At 42.5% G+C, this 21,933-nt stretch overlaps 1 protein-coding gene across 1 annotated transcript; it reads left to right on the plus strand.

The window, feature by feature from the left end:
• Nucleotides 1-277: 277 nt before the first annotated feature.
• Nucleotides 278-18,026, plus strand: LOC308135119 (ADAMTS-like protein 2; the record flags this gene model as incomplete). The annotated part of the gene is made up of 20 exons (XM_080502993.1): nucleotides 278-376; nucleotides 3,423-3,512; nucleotides 4,525-4,628; nucleotides 7,616-7,691; nucleotides 7,775-7,877; nucleotides 7,969-8,114; nucleotides 8,579-8,702; nucleotides 9,142-9,222; nucleotides 9,822-9,997; nucleotides 10,807-11,185; nucleotides 11,579-11,647; nucleotides 11,764-12,067; nucleotides 12,183-12,283; nucleotides 12,801-12,927; nucleotides 13,046-13,259; nucleotides 14,321-14,476; nucleotides 15,384-15,554; nucleotides 15,639-15,815; nucleotides 17,297-17,450; nucleotides 17,530-18,026. The coding sequence occupies 20 exons, from the start codon at nucleotides 278-280 to the stop codon at nucleotides 17,676-17,678; spliced, it is 3,000 nt and encodes a 999-aa protein (XP_080359119.1). The 3' UTR covers nucleotides 17,679-18,026.
• Between the last annotated feature and the right edge of the window lie 3,907 nt (nucleotides 18,027-21,933).

Below are 21,933 nucleotides of genomic sequence, written 5' to 3' on the forward strand. Positions count from 1 at the left end.
TAATATGTACAAATTAAAGAATAGTGAACTATGAAAACATAAACAAATCACGCTAACGTCACGTGACTTCTAAGTGGCGCCTGGTGAGGCGTGCGCGTGCGCGCGATGAGCACCAGAAGGCGTAGCTCGCGCGCTCTAAAAAAAAAAAAAAAAAAAAAAAAAAAAAAATGAAAGAAAAAAAGAAAAAGAGGGGGGGTCGAAATGGGAGGAGGAAGGAGGGCAGAAGGAGAGGGGAGAGAGGAGGGGAGCGGAGGTCGCTCCGTGACATGAATGAACCATGTTCGGTAACGGATGCCTGGCTCTCCCGGTCTGCTCCGTCCTACTCCCGCTGCTGCTCCGCCCGGCGGCCCCGCTGACCGGCGGCTGGACCGTTAAGGTAAATGTCTCCGTGTCGAAGGAGAGGGAGGCGGGGAGGACGGAGGGAGGGAGGGAGGGAGGGAGGGAGGGAGGGAGGGAGAGGGGGCTCGCTCACTTTCACAAGTCTGTCACTTTTAATTAAACCTCGCTATTGTTGTTTTGTTTTGTTTGTTTTTACCTCTAAACTGCATGTTGAAGATTTTTCTCCCCGTCCTTTCTGGTCCAAACTCCGTCTGTGGAGGAGTTTGCGGAGGAGAAGTGTTTCCAGACGCCCCAGTGTCACTGTTCTCCTGCGGTACTTTCTCCATGAGATGCTTTGGGAGCAGCATGCATTGTTAGACTGAAGTCTGCACAACAAACGAGCTTGGAAGTCATCAAAATCAAAAGTTCAGGGCGGATCCAGAGAGTTTTCAGGTGGTGGTTGGTGGGGCACACGGGCTAAAGCTCTCGGGGAGAGCAAAAAGTTAACAAAAATAAAAGACTACATTTGATCAGGACTGCACCATACATCAACATGCACGACTTCGATTTTGCTCAAGACTGACTCAGGTCCTACTTCAGAAAAGTTTCGCGTTTATACCGTAACGTTTTGAAAAAAGGCAGACTAGCTGAAAACGATGTAGTTAGCATGTAGGGCCACTAGTGGGTGCTGTGTTGTTTTTGACGCGAAACCACAAACACATGCAAGTAGAGAACAATACACTGGAAACATGGCGAGTACACGGACAGATGACAAACTTGGATTGCTATTACAGTTGACTTTCATCATTAAAGTCTCCAGGTGAAAATGGACTGAAAGTCATTCCACCGTGTCACTGGTATTGTTCATCTGCTCACTCATGCAGAAACACTGTTTACTGTAACCGTGGTTCGCATGTGCAGTTGCAGCTTTTTTGAAAAGTTATATTTGACCACTGTTTCCACGGAGATGGAGTCGGACCGTTTCTCAAAAAGTTGTGTTCCACCCCCATTTCTAAGGCGACGGAATTGTAACTTTTTCAAAAAGTTGTGTTTTTCCACGTAGAAAGGAGCATTTTGGAAAAGTTCCACCTTGGGAGCCGTTTTAATAATATTGTTTTTTAAATAACAGCCATTTTTAATAGTATTATATATTATTTTATATTATGCACATATATTTCTACGGCTATCACAATGTAATTTATATGATATAAGACAGACTCAGTGGAGCTTGTTTACATCTGGTTCTGATAAGGTGATAACAGTGAAACCTAAAGTGTGTTCCTTATGTCCTGGCTCCAGTGTAATCAAGTGCACTTTAACATGTTCCACTATTTCACAATTCTCATTATGGTAGGAGCCGCAATAGAAACCTGTGCTACATTTTTTTGGGGGCTCGCTGTCAATGTGATTAATCAATTTTGAGGGTCTCATGGCTTCGTTATGTTGCCGGTCAACACATACTGTATTATGCAGAGTGGACTTGGAGTGTGTGAACCACCTGTTGAAACCATAATTTACGTCGGATTCTTGTTTACGATGCATTAAAAAAAAAGAACTGCTACAGGTCAAGTGCTGGAAAGTGCTGATGAACGGGAAGAGTTTTTCAAACTAAAATTCAATGCAGACTGTCAGAAATTTCAATCGCTTTTGTTCTTTCTTTGTGGCCCGGTACCAAATGATTTACGGCCGGGTACTGGTGGTATTTTTCTTTTTAGAATATGTATTTCATCTGTACATTCTTTAGTGGTGCTGCCAAAATGCCTTGGGCCACAAGTTGTGAGTTGTTCTGCACTGACTTAGCACTTTAATTGCTTTTTTCTTTGATAGCAAACCATGATGACTGCATCGTCCGTGTGTGTGTGTGTGTGTGTGTGTGTGTGCGCGTGTGTGTCGAATTAGCCACGGGGCAATCCGACAGTGCAGGGAGCGTGTGTAGGCTTGTTTAGGACCCTGCTGAGAGGAGACGGTGGTGGGATTTTGAGCCTTGTTGTGTATGTGTTTGCATGTTGGTGGTTTAAAAAAAAAAAAAAAAAAATGGATGAGGAAAGTCGCACCTCCCCAAGACTCAAAGCAAGCCACATCCTTCTGATTCATGCTGGTGCTCCTCAATCTCCTCTTCCTGTGCACCACGGGAAAGATCAGAGTAAAACTGCTGATTGAAAATTGATCATTTCTTTAAGTGTCAAGGTTACTCCACATTGAGACACATTTGTCAAGTTGTGCTTGTAAAGGCACTTGATATTCCCTTTCCGGTGCACGGAAATCAAACAGTGACTGAGTTTTGCACAAGGTAGAGGCCACTTTGTGCTTTAGAGTTGGTGGAGCACCGCTATAATTTATCTGAGGATTGTTAACTTTCTATGAGAAGCACCAGAAAGCTTTAGTTAAAGTTGTTGAAGGAGATAAAAAGCTGTCTTTAAAAACTAGTTTCTTATAATTCTGGTAAAACATTCTTCATCTCTTTAGAATATGCACTCCCATTTGTATACTAAGTAGTCATGACACCTTAGTAATCTACAGTAGTTTTGACTTTTTAAGTCAGCGCCTTCAAAAGTCTCAATAGAGACGACTTTCAAAACTTGTCAAATTAAAGTTCTTGTTAATCGAGATTTGATTATGGGTAAAAACGGGTTACCGCGAATAGGTCAACAGTCCATCACAGGTCAAAGACACACACAAGGTCAACAGGTAATCTCATCTGCAAGCGTTTGGACTTTCAGAGTAAAGCGAGAACGAGCCAACCGTCCACTCTGTGCTGATCACTCGTCATTTTATCAGTGCTTCTCCAATAAAGTCTTCATTTACTATATGATCATCTGGATCACATGTAGAATTTAACATGTGCCATGATGTAGTAGAGCGGACCAATCACAGCCCTCGTGGTCTGAGCACCCCAACTTGTGTTGTCTGTCACGATTAGAAGTTCTGAGAAGTGTGCGTTGGGCGACGCGGCTCTGTGGAGGCATCGCCTTTGCTTTTGCTTTGCATCTAAGTTCGACTTAACTGTCAGAAGACCAAGTCCCTCGAAAGATGTGGGGCCTTCCGCCTGGTTGTTCGCCATGTTCATGTGTTTGTGTGTCGTGTTCTCTGTGTGTGTCTGTCAGGACAGTAGTGAAGGGAGGGCGGAGCTGCATGACGTCCATCTGCCGTCACACAACGATGAGAGTCGCCGCGCCGAACAAGCCAACAAAAAGGTAGCGTAATCACACGGACATGTTTCAACCTGCTCTGCCGAACGGTTCTTCTACTGCACATGGATGCCGCCAGCTACATGTGCTTGTCATCAGTTTGTAAACACACTTAACTGAGTGCAGACACAAGCATACCCCGACAGTTGCAAACAAATAAAGTAGCAGTTTCCTGCTGCAACTGGGTGTGTGACAACAGTTGTGTTTTTTTTAATAGCAGGATATTTGGTTGTACTGCAAATTATTGATTATTGTTATTAGACCTGCATTACATCATGCTCATTCTAATGGTCTCCTATCGGTTTAAAGAGGCGAAATGGTAACATGAACATGTCATGCTGCGTTCCAGCTGCTTTGGATCTGGGAGTGCTGTGTAGTTTTTTGGGGTTGTTGTGGAGCAGACCTAATAAAATCATTTAAATTGGTATCTTAAGGGTAAATTCAGGCAGCTTTGATGTCCCTGTGCCATGTTGGCATGACCAAGTGTTTTGCTATTTATAGAGCATGTAAAATAATAACAAAAAAGATTACAATTATTATTTCTAAAAGATCAAATAATAATATAAAGTAGACATTATTTGATTGTTTGAACGTCTCATACGTGTAGCTCCTACACAGTGTTGTCTGTGTGCATAAAGTTATGTCCCTGCGAGTAAAATGCGGCATGATGTTTAAAGAGCTGGAAAAATAAGTTTTATTGGACACATCCATACTGTTGGCTGACTTGCAAAGTATTTCGTAAACTGGAACACTTCAACCCCTTTTTCTTCCAAAGGAGTTGCGCCATTCTCAGTTTTGAAAATCTCGAGGTCTGAGGCAACTGCAAGGCATCATCAATCATCAATTGAGAAAGTTACAGATTTAAGCTACATATATGATCCTGTTGCCATGGCGAAACTGGTTAATGGCCCAGTTGAAATTCCCCTCCACCTATCGAGCCCCCGAACTGTACGTGAAGAAATGCACAGTGCTTTCTGTTATGGTGTCTTGACTGGCTGCTTTGTATCTCTTCTCTCAGGAGGAGGTGTTCCAGTGGTGGGGCGAGTGGTCCAGTTGGTCCTCCTGCTCCAGGAACTGTGGGGGAGGAGTAAGGAGTCAGGAGAGACACTGTCTCATACAGAGGTACTGTTTTTTTTTTTTTTTTCCACCAGTAACCTGAATCATCTGTTATGCCATATTCTCCTGGTAGTTTTATAGTTGAGAGTCACGACGTAATAGCAATTCGACTTTCTCTTCAAATGGACATTGTTTTCAAAACATTGCTGTGTAAATGCAAAAATATTCTTAAAAAAAAAAGAAAGAAATAAAACGACAAAAAAAAACATGATAATGATGCTTTTTCACGTGAAACGTTGTCGCGTAAACGGGGGCCTAGCATGACTATTAGTAGTTTCCATTTTTTTCCTCTGAGTTGAAAAGATCTTTAGCCGTCATTGTGTTTACTATTCCAGCTGAAATTGTTGAACCTGGAAACGGCCAACCGGTGCCTTATACTGTGAAATGTGATCTCATTACAAAAACAAACAACAGCGCCAACTCGTGGCCTGGCATGCCAACTACATCATTTTCAGCATATCTGCCGTTTTCAAAATGTTGCCTTGTAAAAAGGAAGCTTTTTTTTTTACGAAAATGCAAAAAATGATGCATTTTTACTTGAAACGTTGCGTAAACAGGGAGTTATTCTTCCAAGCATGATTAGAAAACAAACCAACAATCTAATATCGACTTATTTGTCAAACAGCAAACTTGTATTAAACTCTTTAACTTACAGACACCAGAAAGGTGGATGTATGACTTATTGTCAGATGACTGTGTGGCTTTCCAAAAGCGGTAAAGGTGGAGAGCACCATAGAGAAGGTAGAGCTTTGACAGAGAGTGTGTTTGCAGCCACGCTGGTACATTTGACATGCCCTGTCAGACTCGCGGAAGTTTCTGTCAACCAAGATTAACACCGCTCTGCCCTCTCTGTTGGCCCTCTGTCTTACCCCCCCCCCCCCACTCATTCCTTCCCTTCACCTCCTCTTCCTCCTCTCCTCCTGGTCCCTCCTCTCCCGTCCTCCCCCTTCATCACCTCCTGCCAATTAGATGTGACACTCTTGCATAGTGACCTCCCGCTCACCTCCTCCCGCTGTCTCTCGTACCTCGGTGTCTAAACAGAGTTGGAGGATGGGCCTGAGAAAGAGGGAGGTGTGTCTGTGGGGGGTGTACTTAACGAAAGACAGATGCATTAACTCCGAGCTGGACTTCTGTCGGACCTCCCGAACACTCTCTCTCTCTCTCTCTCTCTCTCTCTCTCTCTCTCTCTCACACACATACACATTCACACACACACACACACACGGAATCAGCCATAAACTAGAGTGCTTTCTGGATTTTCTCGGTACAGGCACTGCAAAGAAATCGCTTGTTGTAAAACTTTGCAAACATTTAAAGTGCTGAAATGCTTCAGATTTATCTCCACCAGCTGGTCCACGAATGTTGTCCACTCATGTTGCAAAACCAAATGTGTACTCTTCTTTACAGTTGCCTCGCTTTGGCCTGATCTTGTGCATTTCCAGTACGCATAGAGGTATAATGCTGCTTCACAGTGGAGATTTGCTAAAAAAAACAATGTCATTTTTGTAATTGTTTCAGACAACTTATTTACTATACTGCAATTGCAGGACAGAAAACACAATGAGTGTGTCCAGTAAAGCTCTTTTTATACACTGATTTAACATTTCACCTTGTACACAGCCATACTGAAAACTAAACATCCCCCACACTCCGTAGTCTCACCAATCTCTCATATTACTTCTGCTCCACATCAGTAACAACACCTCAAGATTTTCTTGGTCCATAAACAGCTGGAATGCTGCATTAACATTTCCTAACTGAAATTCCTATTCTACATTCTGGTATTGGGGAAAATTAGGGACGATATTGCACGACCTGATTATACTCGTAAACTCCCTGACACAACCTGGCAATTATTATCTGATGTCAGCCATCAACAATGTCAGCAGCAGGAAGACTTATCTTGAGTGGGCCACACTTAAAAAATAGTGTCATAATAACCTTTCAATGTAAACTTTTTCTTTGTTGTGGGTCAGCGTATAAATGATGGAAATGTCGATATTTTCACAAAAGCAAACGATTATGACTGAACATGACTACGATCTCAACATAAAGCAAATTCTAATGATATGTTCTGGTGCAATGTCCAAAAAAACATCTCCTATAGTTTTTCCATTATGAATGTTTTTTGCAAACTCACCCTGAGAGCGTGGCTTTGAGGCGAGTTTGATCGTAATGAGGTACCTAGTTTTCATGGCAGCATCACCGATATCTCAATTCAGGTCTCAATGTTTTCTTTGACATTTGTACAATTCGCTTGGTGGGACAAATTGTAGCCTTTTTTTTTTGTTCAACACCCCTGTTTCAAAACAGAGATACACGATACAGTTTGTGACCCTTCGTCTGACTGAAGGCTTCCTCTGGTTTGCAGACCATTACGCACCCACAACTCGCCCACTGCGACTTCCTCGTAGAATAAACAGTGATTCGGTGACATTTAGACTTTAGAGGAGCGACGTTTCTATAACAAGCAGCTCCAATAATGACTGCAGCTTTGTGCAAATAGTACTTACACACTCACACACACAAACACACATGCTAATGGTGTCCATTACTGTCACATTTCAGTCCTAAACTCATTCTACTATAAAACATTTTGACCTCCTTCTTTTGAGCCTCGTCTAGTTTTTCTTTTGTGATTTACAGTAAATGCAGAAGGGCATTTATCAGCTCACGAGGCAGATAATTCTGTAAGGGGTTGATGGAGATGAAAGGAAGGAAATCTACCCACTCGGGCTGCGTGATGTACTACAAATTTCTCGTGATATCAACACAAGATTTTTTTGTACTGTGATTAATTATTTCCTTGTCCTCACTCAAAGAAAAGTGCAATTAATCCACCAAAAAAACTAATGACAAGTTTTTAGTCAATGGACAGCTAATTATTTTAAACCTTGTTGCTACAGAGCAAGAGTCAATTAAAACGAAGAAAAATGAATCCGTCTTGTAAGTCCTGACTATGTCGCTCGGCTCCGTCCCGTCTCCCCTTTCAGGCTTTCCACCACTCAGAATGTGAACAGCTCGTATTGTGTCGGCTCCCCCAAACAGTACCAGCTCTGTGCCAATCAGGTATGCCCTCCACCTGTTCTTAGAGAAAATCCATTCCCCAGTGTGATGCTGCCCAGCTGATTTTGTGGTGTTGTGTTTCCCAGTCCTGCCCCAGCTCCAGCGTTAGCTTCAAGCAACACCAGTGTTCCCAGTTCAACTCCAAAGCCTTTGGAAGGAGATACTACCAGTGGATACCGCTTTATCCAGGTTACACCGCCCCCGTCAACCATCTTAAAACGTGTGCCGAGTTCCCCTGCCATACAAGTGAGATTGATGTCTTGTTAAATTCTCCCTGTAGCTGATTACATCAGCATCTCCAATAAGCCGTGTGACCTGCAGTGCACCACGGTCAGCGGGGAGCGGCAGCTGCTGGTTCCCGCCCACGACGGAACCTTCTGCCGCGACGCCAAGTACCGAGGAGTCTGTATCGAAGGCGTCTGTCAGGTAATCCCACCAAGCAACAGAAGCCTCTTTGTTTTTGTGGGATTATTTCTTGGACATAGTCGATACCGCCTTCATTTTTGTTTTGTTTTTACCTTCCTGTACTGCTTATATTCCATGACTTCACTCAATGGTGCAGGCCACTTTTGACCTTTTCCAAAAACACTCTCATTGTAGAATTCCCCAGTTTTCTAAAAATAATTTTTTGGTTAAAAACATGGTTATGTGCTATTTTAGACAAACAATAAAATCAAAGTTGAAGCCCATTTGAAGTCATTTTTTTTAAGCCACACCAATTGATTTATATTACAATATTTATGTATTTTGGGACAGTTTGTGAAAAATAATTGGATTTTAGGGAGTAAAACAATGTTACATTTAGGGTATTTTTCAATGGGTCAATTTGGATCCAGATAGTATGTAAACGTGTAAAACTGGTTGAATCAACAGCCCGTTTTCCGCTCTAGCCTGTAGGTTGCGACGGGCAGCTGTACAGCAGCAAGACAGTGGACCAGTGTGGTGTGTGCGGAGGCAACGGCACGTCATGCCAGCGCATCTCTGGATCGTACAGGAAGGCACTCACACAGTTAGGTAACACACACTCAAACACGCACGTATACAGATGTGCACCACTGAACGCCCTCTCACTGAGTTACGTCCTATATCCTGACATATCTCTGATAGTCATTGGAAAGGTACAGAAAATGCGGGCCTATTTTGTTACAGGTTGAACAAAATGTCAACAAAAAAACATTAATCTGAAGAGAAAATCAGTATTTGGATTTAGGTTGAAAAGCTTTATTTTTACTTTTCTGGTCCAGTTGAGATCAAACTGATTTGTATGTGGGCCCTAAACTAAAGTTAATTTAAAATAATTCACGTCAAATAGTAATTAAGAGGAAATGATGGAAGAATTCACTGTGCGGTCAGACTGCAACAGCTCTAATAAAAGAGTGAAGAAACCGATAAATGTCTTCCATCACGTTTTGATCACCAGAGTTTAAAGTGGATGTTTTGCTTTTGTCTTCAGGTTATGTGCTCATCACCAACATCCCCGCTGGCTCTTCAGACATTCAGATCGTGGAGAGACGCAAGACTGAGAACATCCTGGGTGAGAACCTACAACTTAACTTAAGGTCAATACACCTCACATAAAGCGAGTAAATTCAGCAGTTAACCAGTAAAGAGCAAAAGAAAACCAATTAAACTTTGCAATGTTACAAGAAATTAGTGATGATTCGGTTTACTGTCGCCTTCTTTAATAATCTTATTCAGATACAGCAAACTAACTGTAATCCTGTGTTACTGTGGCTCAGTTTGCTGGTTAAGTTCACCTGAAATAGTATCAGTTGTACAGCTAATATATATTGAAAAACTGCACATTTTGTAACAATAATCACCGTTAGTCAAATAAGTAGTTAGTTGATACCATGTTACTGCCAACATTAGTTGTCAATATTGACTCAATTAGACATTTTTCCACAACATTAATTTTGCAGACAATATATACGTGCAGGATGCGACAAATAAACCACTTCTTATACAACCACTTTGTACCAAAACATGGCTTTGTAAGTCCCTCTTATAAGGTGGCATCACTTACATCTCTCATATTGTATGTTGAAGTTATTGCTCGGTGTTAATGTTGGTACCTCGGTTATGAAAGTCACCGTTCTCCATATGTCCCTGGACGCTGCCGCTCCTCTTCAGCTCTGTCGGATGAGGCAGGACATTTCTTCTTCAATGGGAACACTGTGTTCGACAACCCTCAGAACTTCCACGTGGCGGGAACGGTGTTCAAATACCGGCGCCCCAGCAACGTGTTCTCCGACGGCTTGGAGTACATCATCGCTCAGGGTCCCACACAGCTGGGCCTCAATGTCATGGTAACGCAAGTTTATTTACCATCAAGCTGGGATGTTGTGTGATATGTGACCCGAACAAGAACAGAATCTAATGATATCAAACCAGATGTGTGATAGAAAATAGTTCAACGACGACTAAGTCTTATGTGTGGTTTCATTACAAAAACAAACAACAGCACCCACAAGTGGCCCTACATGAAAACTACATTGTTTCCAGAATGTTGCTTTGTAAATACAAAGCTTTTCTGAAACAAAAATGCAAGAACGATTCGTTGTCACTTGAAATGTAGTGAAAACGAAGCCCAAAAGACATGAACCGTGAATCTATCTTTAAATATTGTTTAATTAAAAGAAAAAAAGAAAAAAGTGTGTTATAATTGAAGAAAAAAATTTATCCTGCAAGCAACATTTTAGAATCATGCATTTTGTGATTTATTGGCCGTGTTTTCATTATTTTTGTTCCTTTTGACTTCTGTCCTGTAGCTACCAGGTATGAAATAAGGGCTGTGAATTGATTACATTAAAAAAAATTGGTTAATGACACAATTTGTGTGAATTGATTGCTATTAATGGAACTTTTCTTTCTGCTGATCATGAATTCATAGTGCATTAAAATATCAGAAGGGTGTAAAGTTTAAATTATGCCTCTGATTGGTCATAGAAGTTGGTATGCAGAGCGTGGAAACATTTATATTGCACATATTGATGTTGCAATGGCGACGATGTGCAGTCTTACGTGAACAAAAAATGGCAAACATTTAAAGAGTTTTGCATCATTACATTCTGCTTGATGTACAGTTGTTAGTGTGATTTTGTCCCTCTGTGTGCAGTATTACAACTTGAACGGGAAACTCCCTTACATCACCTACGAGTACACGATACCCCTCAAGTCTCACGGCGTGGCAGATGTAGCAACCCCCCCAGGCCCCGCCCACTCACACGTGAACCACACCGACGCCGAGGTCGGCGAGGACGTCCGGGGGCTCCAGAGCAGCTCGGGGAACAGCAGCCTAGGCGACGAGTCCGTCCGTCGCTACAACAGCCATGTGCAGGCGGCGGAGGAGGAGGAGGTGTGGGAGATCCAAACGTCCAGCCCACCTCCACCACCGCCACCAGCCGCCATGTTGATCTACAGACCCGCTGACGTCAGTCATGTTTTCAGCCACAACGACGTGGAGGAGCCCGGACCTCTTGCGCCGTCTGCGTACAGTAAGTCACACGTTTAGTATAATTTCGTACAAAGTGAGCATTCTTGTAACTCCAGAATAAATGCCACTTCATGTTTTATCAGCCTAATAAGACTTTAAAAAAAAATAAATTTTATACTTTTATACAATGCTCGTTGTTCACAGCCTGCATGGTCCTTTTCAGTCCATTTCCTCCTTTTTTCCAGTTGTGCATCTTGGAATTTGTGTTGGCTTTGCCATTAAGAAAATATCTTCCACGATTTTCAACCAGATCATTTGTTCGTGGTTTTTATTTCCCAATGACTTTTTTTCTCACTTGCTACTAACGATATTTGAAATATTTGTCATTATGTGGGACAATTCCTTCAGGGATTTTACAAAGGGGAGGTTTTCACTTATTCTTCTCTCCATCCAGGGAGCTCCTCCAACTCGATTGACGAGCCGTCCACTGCTGATGAAAACACGCTGCTGCTGTCATTTCCTGGTAGAAAAGATTCATTGTCTTTCCGATAGCATTTTTAGCCTGATATTCTTTCAGATTATACCATAGGGCTTTTTATTTATCAATCATTTCTTTCACTGATTGGTGTCCCTGCACAGGAAGTCAGAGTGCTCACCCTGCAGGCCTGCCTGAAGAAACCCCCCACCTGCTGCAGGAGGCTTTACACTACAACCAGACCAACACACACACTGTTGAAGAGACGCACGGTGACCCGGCGGAAACAAGAGTCGAGCCTCCAGCAGATGCAGAGCTGCTCACGGACCCCCGGCTGGAGATGCAACCCGACGTGGTGGCAATCACCGACACACACTCCGATTCTGCACGCGCAGAAACTGGAACACACCCGGGCATTTTGGTGCAGCTGCAGCAGGTGTCGGCAGTCCAGAAAGCCAACACCGAGAGGTACGAGGGAGCAGATACACACCTTTTTTGTGGTTTACAAGCCTCGGCAGCTTGAATCGTGTAGCCGAGATTGGAAACTGCTTTGCAGAAACTGTCTGTCTGTGATTCCCTCCAGCAATGACTTCGATGTGGGTCTGGAGCCAGACATCAGTCTGGCAGACATGTATCGCTGGAAGGTTTCTGCCTACGCGCCGTGCAGCTCCACCTGCACAACAGGTAAACACCGAGTTGAGTTGTGCCTGTCAGGCAATATGTATTCATGTGTAGAAGCAAGGCCTACCAAGGGACACGGTTCCCCTTTTCCATCGTTCAGAAAAAAAGCTGGGGATACCTTCGAGTTTAAAAACGTGTCCAATCGACAACATTCCAAAATAATCTGAAACAGTCAACTTCCTTTGGAGAAGCAACATTGAAAACTGCATCTCAAAGACAAATGTACTTTTTGCAACTCTTCCTTCAATATCGCAAAACTGAATGTATTTTAAGGTGGACTTTATCATAAGCTTTCATTCAAAGCCATTAGGTTGGCGCTTTCTTAAAAGATTCAATCCAACTCTTATACTTTGCTGAATGTTTGGCTCTGTGGTAGAAACTAATGGCCCTCCGTCACGATTAAACCTCCTCGCTGTTAAAATAGGCACGACTTTCTGTGGACAATTTCTTCTGTCTTTATTCTTTTTTTTCCCCTAGTTTCTAGGTAATTAAATGATTGTGATCATTTTTTGATTCTCAGGTATCACCACCAGCTATGCCCTATGTGTGCGATACGACGGCACTGAGGTGGATGACAGCTACTGCGACTCTCTGACCAGACCGGAGCCCACGCACGAGTTCTGCACCGGAAAGGAGTGTCCTCCACGGTACACATTTAACCGTCACTTCAACTCACACTCAATATATTCAGTGTGCAAAGTGAGCGAAAGGATGCCGTAGAGCTGACCTTCAGTAAAAGCAGTGCTTTCCTCCGTGTCGCCTCAGGTGGGAGACGAGCGGGTGGAGCGAGTGCTCGCGCACCTGTGGAGAGGGCGTTCAGTACCGCACGGTGCGCTGCTGGAAGATGCTGTCGCCCGGGCTCGACTCCTCCGTTTACGACTCCCTGTGTCTGTCCCACGACCTGCACAAACCCGCCAACCGGAAGGTCTGCGTGGGAAAGAGCTGCGGCCCCCAGTGGGAGGTGTCCGAGTGGTCCGAGGTGGGTGCCCCCGTAAACCGTCTCCGCTGTTCACCGTCCAAGGATAAGCAAGAGAATAAAACATCAGGCTGGAGTATAAAAATCAATAAACAGCCAGACAAGTTGAGGTTTAAGCTCCACAATTACAAATTCAGAAAGGAAAGAGGAGAAAGACTCGTTGAGTTAATGACATAAAACTTTACTGTTCCTTATTGTTGGTACTTGTGTATATGTTTTATTGGTTTTACATTGTCTTTTTTGGTTGCCACAGGCCAGGATTCCTTTACAAATGACACTTTCAACTTCTCACAACCAATTAATTAATACCTGACAATAATGCAACAACTTACCAATAGTGTAGTGGGATATGTGAGCCATTATTGTATAATAATATATTTCCAATTATCTATTAAGTTATTACATTGAGGAGTAGCATATATAAGAGCAGCCAATAGTGTAGTAATAAAACATTTATAAAAGTACATAATTTCATTGAAATAAGAGCTATTTTTTACAGGTTTTGTGCAGCTTGCCTATTAAAAATGTATATAAATAGATTGGAAATAAATACTGTGCAGCACTCTCTCAATTATTGTATTTTATTACATCATTGCTAGTTATTGGAAAGTATTACATTATTGTTGTTATTCGACTTCTTTGCATAATAAAGTATATATAAATGGAAAAAACACATGTATCTATTAGTAAGTATTGTGCTTTTTAAAAAGATAAATCTTAAATATAATCTCAAGAAATATAATGAATCAATTTTTTTTAAATTACGAGATAGAAGAAGAGGCACATGTGAGTTTGTCTATAAAATGTGTGTTTCCTGTTTCCCCAGAGAAACAGACACTCACACCAAGTCAGTTCAGAATCAGCATTAAAAGTAAACCAAACAATCTAGAGACAACATGCAAACTGTGCACAGAAAGGCTTGGACTTGAACCTGCTATGACTAATACCACTAACACCACTGTGTTTAAATGAATAGGCAGCCAAAACTTGAACGTGTGTGTCTCTCTCTCTCTCTCTCTCTCTCTCTCTCTCTCTCTCTCTCTCTCTCTCTCTCTCTCTCACAGTGCTCGGCTCGCTGTGGCTCGCGAGGCGTCCGCACTCGAGAGGTCCGCTGCTCCATGGAAATGAGACTGTGCAACAAGTCCTCCCAGCCGGTGGAGAGTCAGGAGTGTGAAGGCCCGCCCTGTGACCGCCGCTGGACCGTCTCCGACTGGGGACCCGTGAGTTCACGCTCCAGCCTTATTGGTCGCAGGGTTTCAGATAAAACGGTCTGAGAGGTAAAACACAGTGGTACAAAGACAGAACGCAATGATCTGTAAATGTCATAAACTAATAATTGATTGCTGCTGGAGCATAAACTATAGAAAAGATGTTAAAAGTGACACATTTAACTGAAATACTACATCAGCACCAGTTTCCTATAGATATTTGTTATTTTGATTAATCTCACCGCAAAATAGTTTCCCATTCAGCAATGACAATATCAAGCAGAGGCTTTCCAACGTGACAGTGAACTCATAAAATATTCCTGATTTTATGCAATGTTTCTTTTTACCAGGTGTGTTCAAAACATTTCAGTTCAGGGGACATTCACCCCAATTTCATCTTGAGTGGGCTAGACCGGTGAAATAGTGCCATAATAACCTTTAAATTTAAAGTTGAAAGGTTTTCCTTGTTGTGGTGCAGAGTATATGGGATAGAAATGTGTATGTTTTCACAAAAAACCCAACGATTTCTTGTGAAAATGATTACAATCTCAACATAAAGTGAATTTTAATGAAACCTTCTGGTGCAAAAAAATCCATGCTTTCTTTGAATTTTAACAATATTTTTGGCGGTTTGGCAGGCTTCAGAGCTTCTTAAAGACAAATCCCCCAAGAGGATCCTCAGTTAGACATTTCTTTAAATCCTGTGAATAGTTACAAGTTCCCACTGTTGTTATATTGGCCCTTTTCATATAAGCCTCATCGATAGAACATAATAGATTTTCCCCTGTCCCAACATTTTTGACATGACTGAACGTTATCATCCTGAAACGATCCATTCTGTTTTTATTCATATTTTTCCACTTTGTCCCAACTTTTTTGTAATGTTTGTTTGTTTCTTCCGTTACCTGTACTGCCGCAGTGCTCAGGTGTGTGCAGGGAGGGCCGGATGGTGCGCGTGGTCACCTGCCGCTCATTGAGCGGCCTCGTGATGTCGGAGGAGCAGTGCGACCATTCGCTGCGGCCGCTGGCCATCTACCCCTGTGGAGACAGAGACTGCGCCCCCCACTGGGTGGAACAGGAGTGGCAGCAGGTAAACGCAGCTCGTCGTGCAGATTCCTTGCGTCATACTTCATCTACAAAGACTCGTGCGGTCCTCTTCGCCTTTGTGTTTCAGTGCAACGCCACCTGTGGGCGCGGCGTGCGGCACCGCCAGGTGGTGTGCGCCGGCCTGGAAGGGGGCGTATTCAAAGAGTTTCCCGACAGCAGCTGCGAACAAGCCAACAAACCCGAGACCAGATCGTCCTGCTTCCAGAGACCCTGCTCCAAGTGGTTCACCACATCCTGGTCACAGGTAACCAACACTGCCGTCTCCAATACACAGTGTCGTTCGACCTCGATTATCCGGACCTCGGATCTGGCAGCATCGCAGTGGCTTTCCTACGGCGATATCATTGAACATCATACATCAATAAACATCGGAAGGCCTCCAAATATAGAAACTATACATGTGGACTTAACTCGAGTGATTACGTTTGTGGTGCTTCTTTTTTAATTAGATTTTTTTGAGAAACTGCAACGTTAAAGAATCATTCTCTTGGTTCAAAATACAATCAGGAAGCAATGAGCATGGGTCGCTATTTTCTCATGATTTTGGCACAGATTACTCTTTTTTTTTTTTTTTGGTTACGTCATGACGTGAGGTGAACTGACGTCAGAGAGGCTTGCAAAGCTCCAGCTGTAGGTCAGCAATTTATTGTGGAAAAACCTCTGTAGAAATGTGTTCATAAGTCCAGCAGCATCAGTTGAGAGCAAACACTTAAATTCTTAACTTAAACGGAAGTGCAGATGCTCAGGTAAGTGAGAAACTACAGGATTCCAAGTACAAAGGGAGAAGCAGTTTTATCTCAATAATACATACGATATCAAATAATAATTTAAAGATAAAACGTATAAAACTGATGGTGAGGCCTTCAAGTATAATATTTTTTTCCATTATGAGCAATTTAAAAAAGTACGCATTTCATGATCACCCATTAAAAGTTCATATAGTTTTCTTAGTGCAGGTGACTCAAACAACTTCACTGAAGATGGATGAGGTGAAAATGAAAATAGAAAAATACTTCATAACGGAGGAGAAAGTTTCTCCCACATTGACAACATTGTTCTTTCTTTTCTTCTATAAAAACTCTCTGATCCAGAATCAAAGGGTCATGGTCAACCTTGTATGAACTCGATGAAACCTCACGTGACTCCCAACAATGAAGGTCATTAAAAACACAATAGAGAGCTGTGGATCATCAACATAGAAACCATCACCATGAAACCCGAGGTCTTTAGAGTATGAAACCTTGTTGGCGATTGAGGAGTTTAAGTCCGAACTAAAGCCTCGTTTACATGTTCAAACGTTTCCAAGTGAAAATGGGAATGTTCGTCAGATTTTGGGAGTCTGGTTTAGTTAGTTAGTTAGTTAGTGTGATTTCATTAATTGGCAAACGGTGCTCCGACCCACTAATAACACAACTTTTTGAAAATGGCTCACAAGATGGAATTTTTTGAAAATACTCTGCCTCCATGAAAACAGGGAAAAACACAACTTTTCTGAAATGCTGCTACTGCAGAAGTGTGTGACTCTCAGCCCCCATTCTCCTGGGACTTGATAGCTTCATAGTTGAGAGTCACCCAGAGTTGTCGCGTGAACAAGGTCTTAGATTCAAGTCAAACTAGTCAACAGCATGAAGTGATGAAGCCGCTTGTATAAGGAGCACGGTGAGGTGGACATTTAATCATTGTCGTGGATGAATTGAGGAGTAACTTCCTGCTTCACCACCTCAGTGCAGTAAGACTTGCGGGAGCGGCGTCCAGGTCCGAGAGGTGAAGTGTTACCAGGGGGAGGAGCTGGTGACCCGGGGCCACAGCTGCGACTCGGCCCTAAAACCCGAAGCCCGACAGAGCTGTGAGATCCAGAGCTGTCCAACAGAAGCACCAGGTATTGCAGCAGGTCCAGATATGACCGTCTCATACCTCCTGGAGCCCGTTTCAACATCCTCTCTCCTCCGTTTCTCCAGCGGCGGCGCCGGCAGCCTCGGTAGCAGTGGACGACTCCTGCCAAGACAAGCCGACGGCCAACTGTGCCCTGGTCCTGAAGGTGAAACTGTGCTCTCATTGGTACTACAGAAAGGCCTGCTGCCAGTCCTGTAAGGCCCCACGCCCCTGAAGGAGTCTTCAGACTGTGACCTCTTTATTGGTGCTACAGAAGCCTGCTGCTGAGGACTTTGACTCCGACCTTATCAACCACCTGGAAGGTCGACACATGCTCACTGTATTCTTCACCTCCATGTTGTCCCGCATCGACACTGCTAAAGCGATGAGAGTTAATCCTCCCCCACGAGAGGATGGAAAGATTTTTTTTTTTCCTTTGTTTTTGTTTTAGCGACCCTCATTTGACCTAGGCCCTGTTAAGTTTGTGTGCTAATAGACATATTTTCATACCCCCGAACAATGTGAAGATAGACTAACAATAGGACACACTGGGACACGCTTCATCCTTTGTGTTCATCTGTGGTGCAACCTCAATGTGAGAAATATAAATGAAAACAAAATGCTGTACTGTGAGAATCATTTCAGTTGTCCGTGTCGAGGAGTGAGTGGTCTGAGAAAAGTGTCCTCAACTAGTCAGCCTCTCTAAAGTCCACAATAACAGCTAAATAAATGGTTTAGCAGATGGGGGGACTACTGCAGTAGATGCCTTCTCATTAGAGCTTAGAGAGTGTCATGATGACAGAAGACCTGGTGTGACCCTGGAACCCGGTTCAGTTCTGGTGAGTGATGGGTGTGTGACAATGCTGAAGCCGGTACGTCTCTGCAATGTCCGTTTATGTGCCAAATGTCAGGAGCGCGGCGTCCCCGTCTGTCGATTTATGCAGCGGTACAAAACGTGCTGCTCTTTCAGAAGAGTGGAGATCCATTTATATCAAAACTGCTGCACCTTCAAGCAGTTCTCCACTCTGGCTCGTCAGCTTGTGAGGGGTAAGTATGAATCTCTCAGATCTTTAGCAGCGAACCTTCACCTGTGAAGGACCACTTCTGCGAGCTTCTTCACATTTTATGCAAACTGGAGCCTCCATCTTTTGGTTCATCACCCAGTCTGATGCTCCAATTCATGTTACTCCAGATGCCACATCGAGCACAATCTGATCTCGACCGGTAAGTAATTACATCATGATCTGTGGGTGTTTGTGTTCCGAGTGTCTGTTTGTGGATCTCCGTTGTTGTCGAGGACCATGAAGCGAAAGAGCTTATTGGGTTTCTGACAGGCTCTTTCTATGCAGACAAATGTGAGCATGAAAAATACCAGGACCTCACGCAACTTTCCATCTACGTGCTTTTATAATGGACCCATACACAAGCCCCAAATAGTCAGATTGTTGGCATTCTTACATTATTGGTTGTCACCAAGGCTGTTTGCTCCTTATAAATGTGGGTTAAGTGTGAGGAGGAGAACAATTGCTGCTGTAAATAGGAGTGAAAAGCCTGACCATCACATGTTTGGGTTAATTATGGGTAATTCAAGCTGCAGAGCTGCTGGGAACCAATTAAAAGGAGCTGCAGTGGTTACATGCTCGGTACCAATGGAGAAACATCCAACACTGGGTTCTAATCCGCAGAAACGTGAGCTGCTCGCTCTGTTGTGATGCTCACAGTCATTATTTACCATTGTGTCGCTCAGAATACCTTAAACCTGCACAAATAGCGTTGCCATGGTGATGAGGGAGGCCATCCGATTGGACGGCTGCCGTGTGCCGCCACATCACATCACATTAATTGAAGTGACCTCCACAAAGGAGAAACACTTCAGAGAAGATAGGCTCAGGTGAGTTCATTCAGAAATATCACTTTCATGTAGAAAGATCTCCGGCACTCATTTCAATCTTTCCACAGAATCTTTCCAGCAGCTGCTCCGGACAGAAGGTGAGAAAGTTCAGATGCATATTGTACAAAGTTTATATAATAATACTTCAGGTTCAGCGTGATCGTGATCATTTATCAAGAAAACTACAAATCAATATGACTTCAAGGTAAAGTAGTACTAAGCCAAGTTTCTCCCAAAAATCTGATCGTAATTAAAAAGTTAATCGTTTGAAATTGGAATAAATATAATAGAATGTTAAGAATATAGACTAATACTGAATAAAAATTAAATATGAATACATACAATGCTTACGGTGACTACTAGAAGCATGGAAGAGTGGAACAGACGAAAAACATGATTTCCAGTTATTTTTCTCAATTATATGAAATAGTTAATAATTTTTTTATATCTAATATAAATAATTTAAAAATAGTAAAATCATACCTTCTATTATTTAAAACAAAAAGATTAAATGATTTTTCAGTTTATGTAAACTATATGAAAGTTTCATTGTTTGGATCCTTAATTTAAGAAATTTAATTTTAACCTGTATATTATACGTCAGGAATTATATTATTTAAATTAATAGTCTAAAATACTGAGTTTAAAGGTTTTTAATATATATTTTTGTTGTGAATAAGAGACTTAAGATCATAAAAAGAAACTTTTAATAATTGAAATTATTCAGACTTGATTGCTAATGGTTTTATTGATATTTTGCTCAATAGACATTGTCTGTAATGTTTGTTTCTTTGTACCCATTTAATGTTTCAAACATGCTTTTAGGGTCTTTTTGTACATTTGTGTAATTTTTCAGAAAATTTCTCTGCAATTTATCTACGTCTGAGGTGTTTCTGTGTTTTATTGGTTTCATTGCTTTGTATCTCGTTGACATTTTACAGTATCATACTATTTAGAGTATGTATATACATATATATATATATATACACACACACTAATGAATCAAAAATACTCACATCTCTGAGATTAGTATTTATGTACATTTGCTGCAGTTTTGAAGCCAATACATTTTATTATTTTCACAGATTGATATCAAAATGAATGTCATTTAAATTGCTTTAATTTGTGTTTTATGTAGTTTTAAGAGTACTTTCTGCTTTTACTTGAGTATTTTCACAGTTCTTGTAGTTTAAAAGAACTGAATTAGTGACATTTGTGGTATTCCAGTATTTCTTTGCACACGTTCGGTAGATATTAGGTGTCTGCCTGGAGTGAAATACAAGAAGGCTGCAGAGGAATTAGTGGTGCTTCATAGAGTTAATCCTCAAATAAAGTTAAGAAATCTCTTGTACACATGCGTGTGTTTATGGTGGGAACTTCACCTTCCCTCACCTGGAATGATCCGAAGGCTCCAGTAGCTTGATCATACAAGAAACCATCTAAATAACCGCTACTTTCTTCAGTATTCTATTGCGTTTCTATCACGCTTCAAGATAAAAGTCTTTGTTGACAACAGGCTGAAGTCTTAAGCCCTATTCGCTCTGGATTAGTATTACCTAGGGACAAATGGTAATTTGTAATAATTGTGGAGGACATCTGTGATATTAATCCCGTGCGAATGCGCCAAGTCTGTTATTTGTACAATAAAAAAATCCACCGCAAATTACCAACCGTATTCTGCCGAACACCGATATCCTGTGATAATACGAGTCCCGTGCGAATCTGCATTTCGGTGATTAGGGGGTATTTTAGTGTTTTTGTTTCTTTTATAGTGGAAACGGACCAGCGGGCGTGAGTAAAATACAGAGTTGGCTGATCCCGTGCGAACGCACTGCAAGAAACACAGACGTGGAGGAGTAATTCACAAATTACCATTGGTCCCTAGGTAATATTAATCCTATGTGAATAGGGCATAATACCGCATTTAAAGTTAACGTTTCAATCGGGTTAGGGTTAGGCTAACTAGTGCATGTGCAGAAGAACTATTCACCACCACGACTGCGATACACCTTAGGAGCCATTTCCAAAAAGTTCTGTTTTCAGTGACTTCGATCACCGTCGTCACCTAAACAGACAGGTCATGCCACGAGAGTTCTGCAGTCTCAGAGAAGATTTAAAAACCACGTGACCGACAGAACCGTCTCCACCCTGTCGTTCGCTCCAGATGTCTCTGAGAGCCGTGCTTTCACTGCTCGCCGCCGTGTGCGCGTGCCACGTGGAACGATGTGCGTGTTTCCCCAACGGCTCGGTGGCCTTCTCATGCAGCAGCATGATGCCAGTGCACCCGCCTTACAGCGCCTCCAGCAACAGCCCGCCGTTCACCGTGACTGCCTCCAGCTCCACCTACAGGCCAGGAGGAGTCATTACCGGTGAGACACACACGCGCACAGGCCCTAGAATCAAACCTGGGATTTACACACTGTGAGGACACGGTGCTAACCACTTCCCCTCGGTGTCGCCAAGAGACTCGTCTTAAACCTTGGAGCTGTGCAGATTTTATAGATTTAACCTGCAATAACTGCGCAAAGTTATAATCTAAATGTCAGATTTTTGTCCTTTCATTGCTGATGAGATGGTTGAAGAACTGCTGCATATTTTC

The sequence above is a fragment of the Blennius ocellaris genome, assembly GCF_963422515.1.
Source record: "Blennius ocellaris genome assembly, chromosome: 10".
Lineage (NCBI taxonomy): Eukaryota > Metazoa > Chordata > Actinopteri > Blenniiformes > Blenniidae > Blennius > Blennius ocellaris.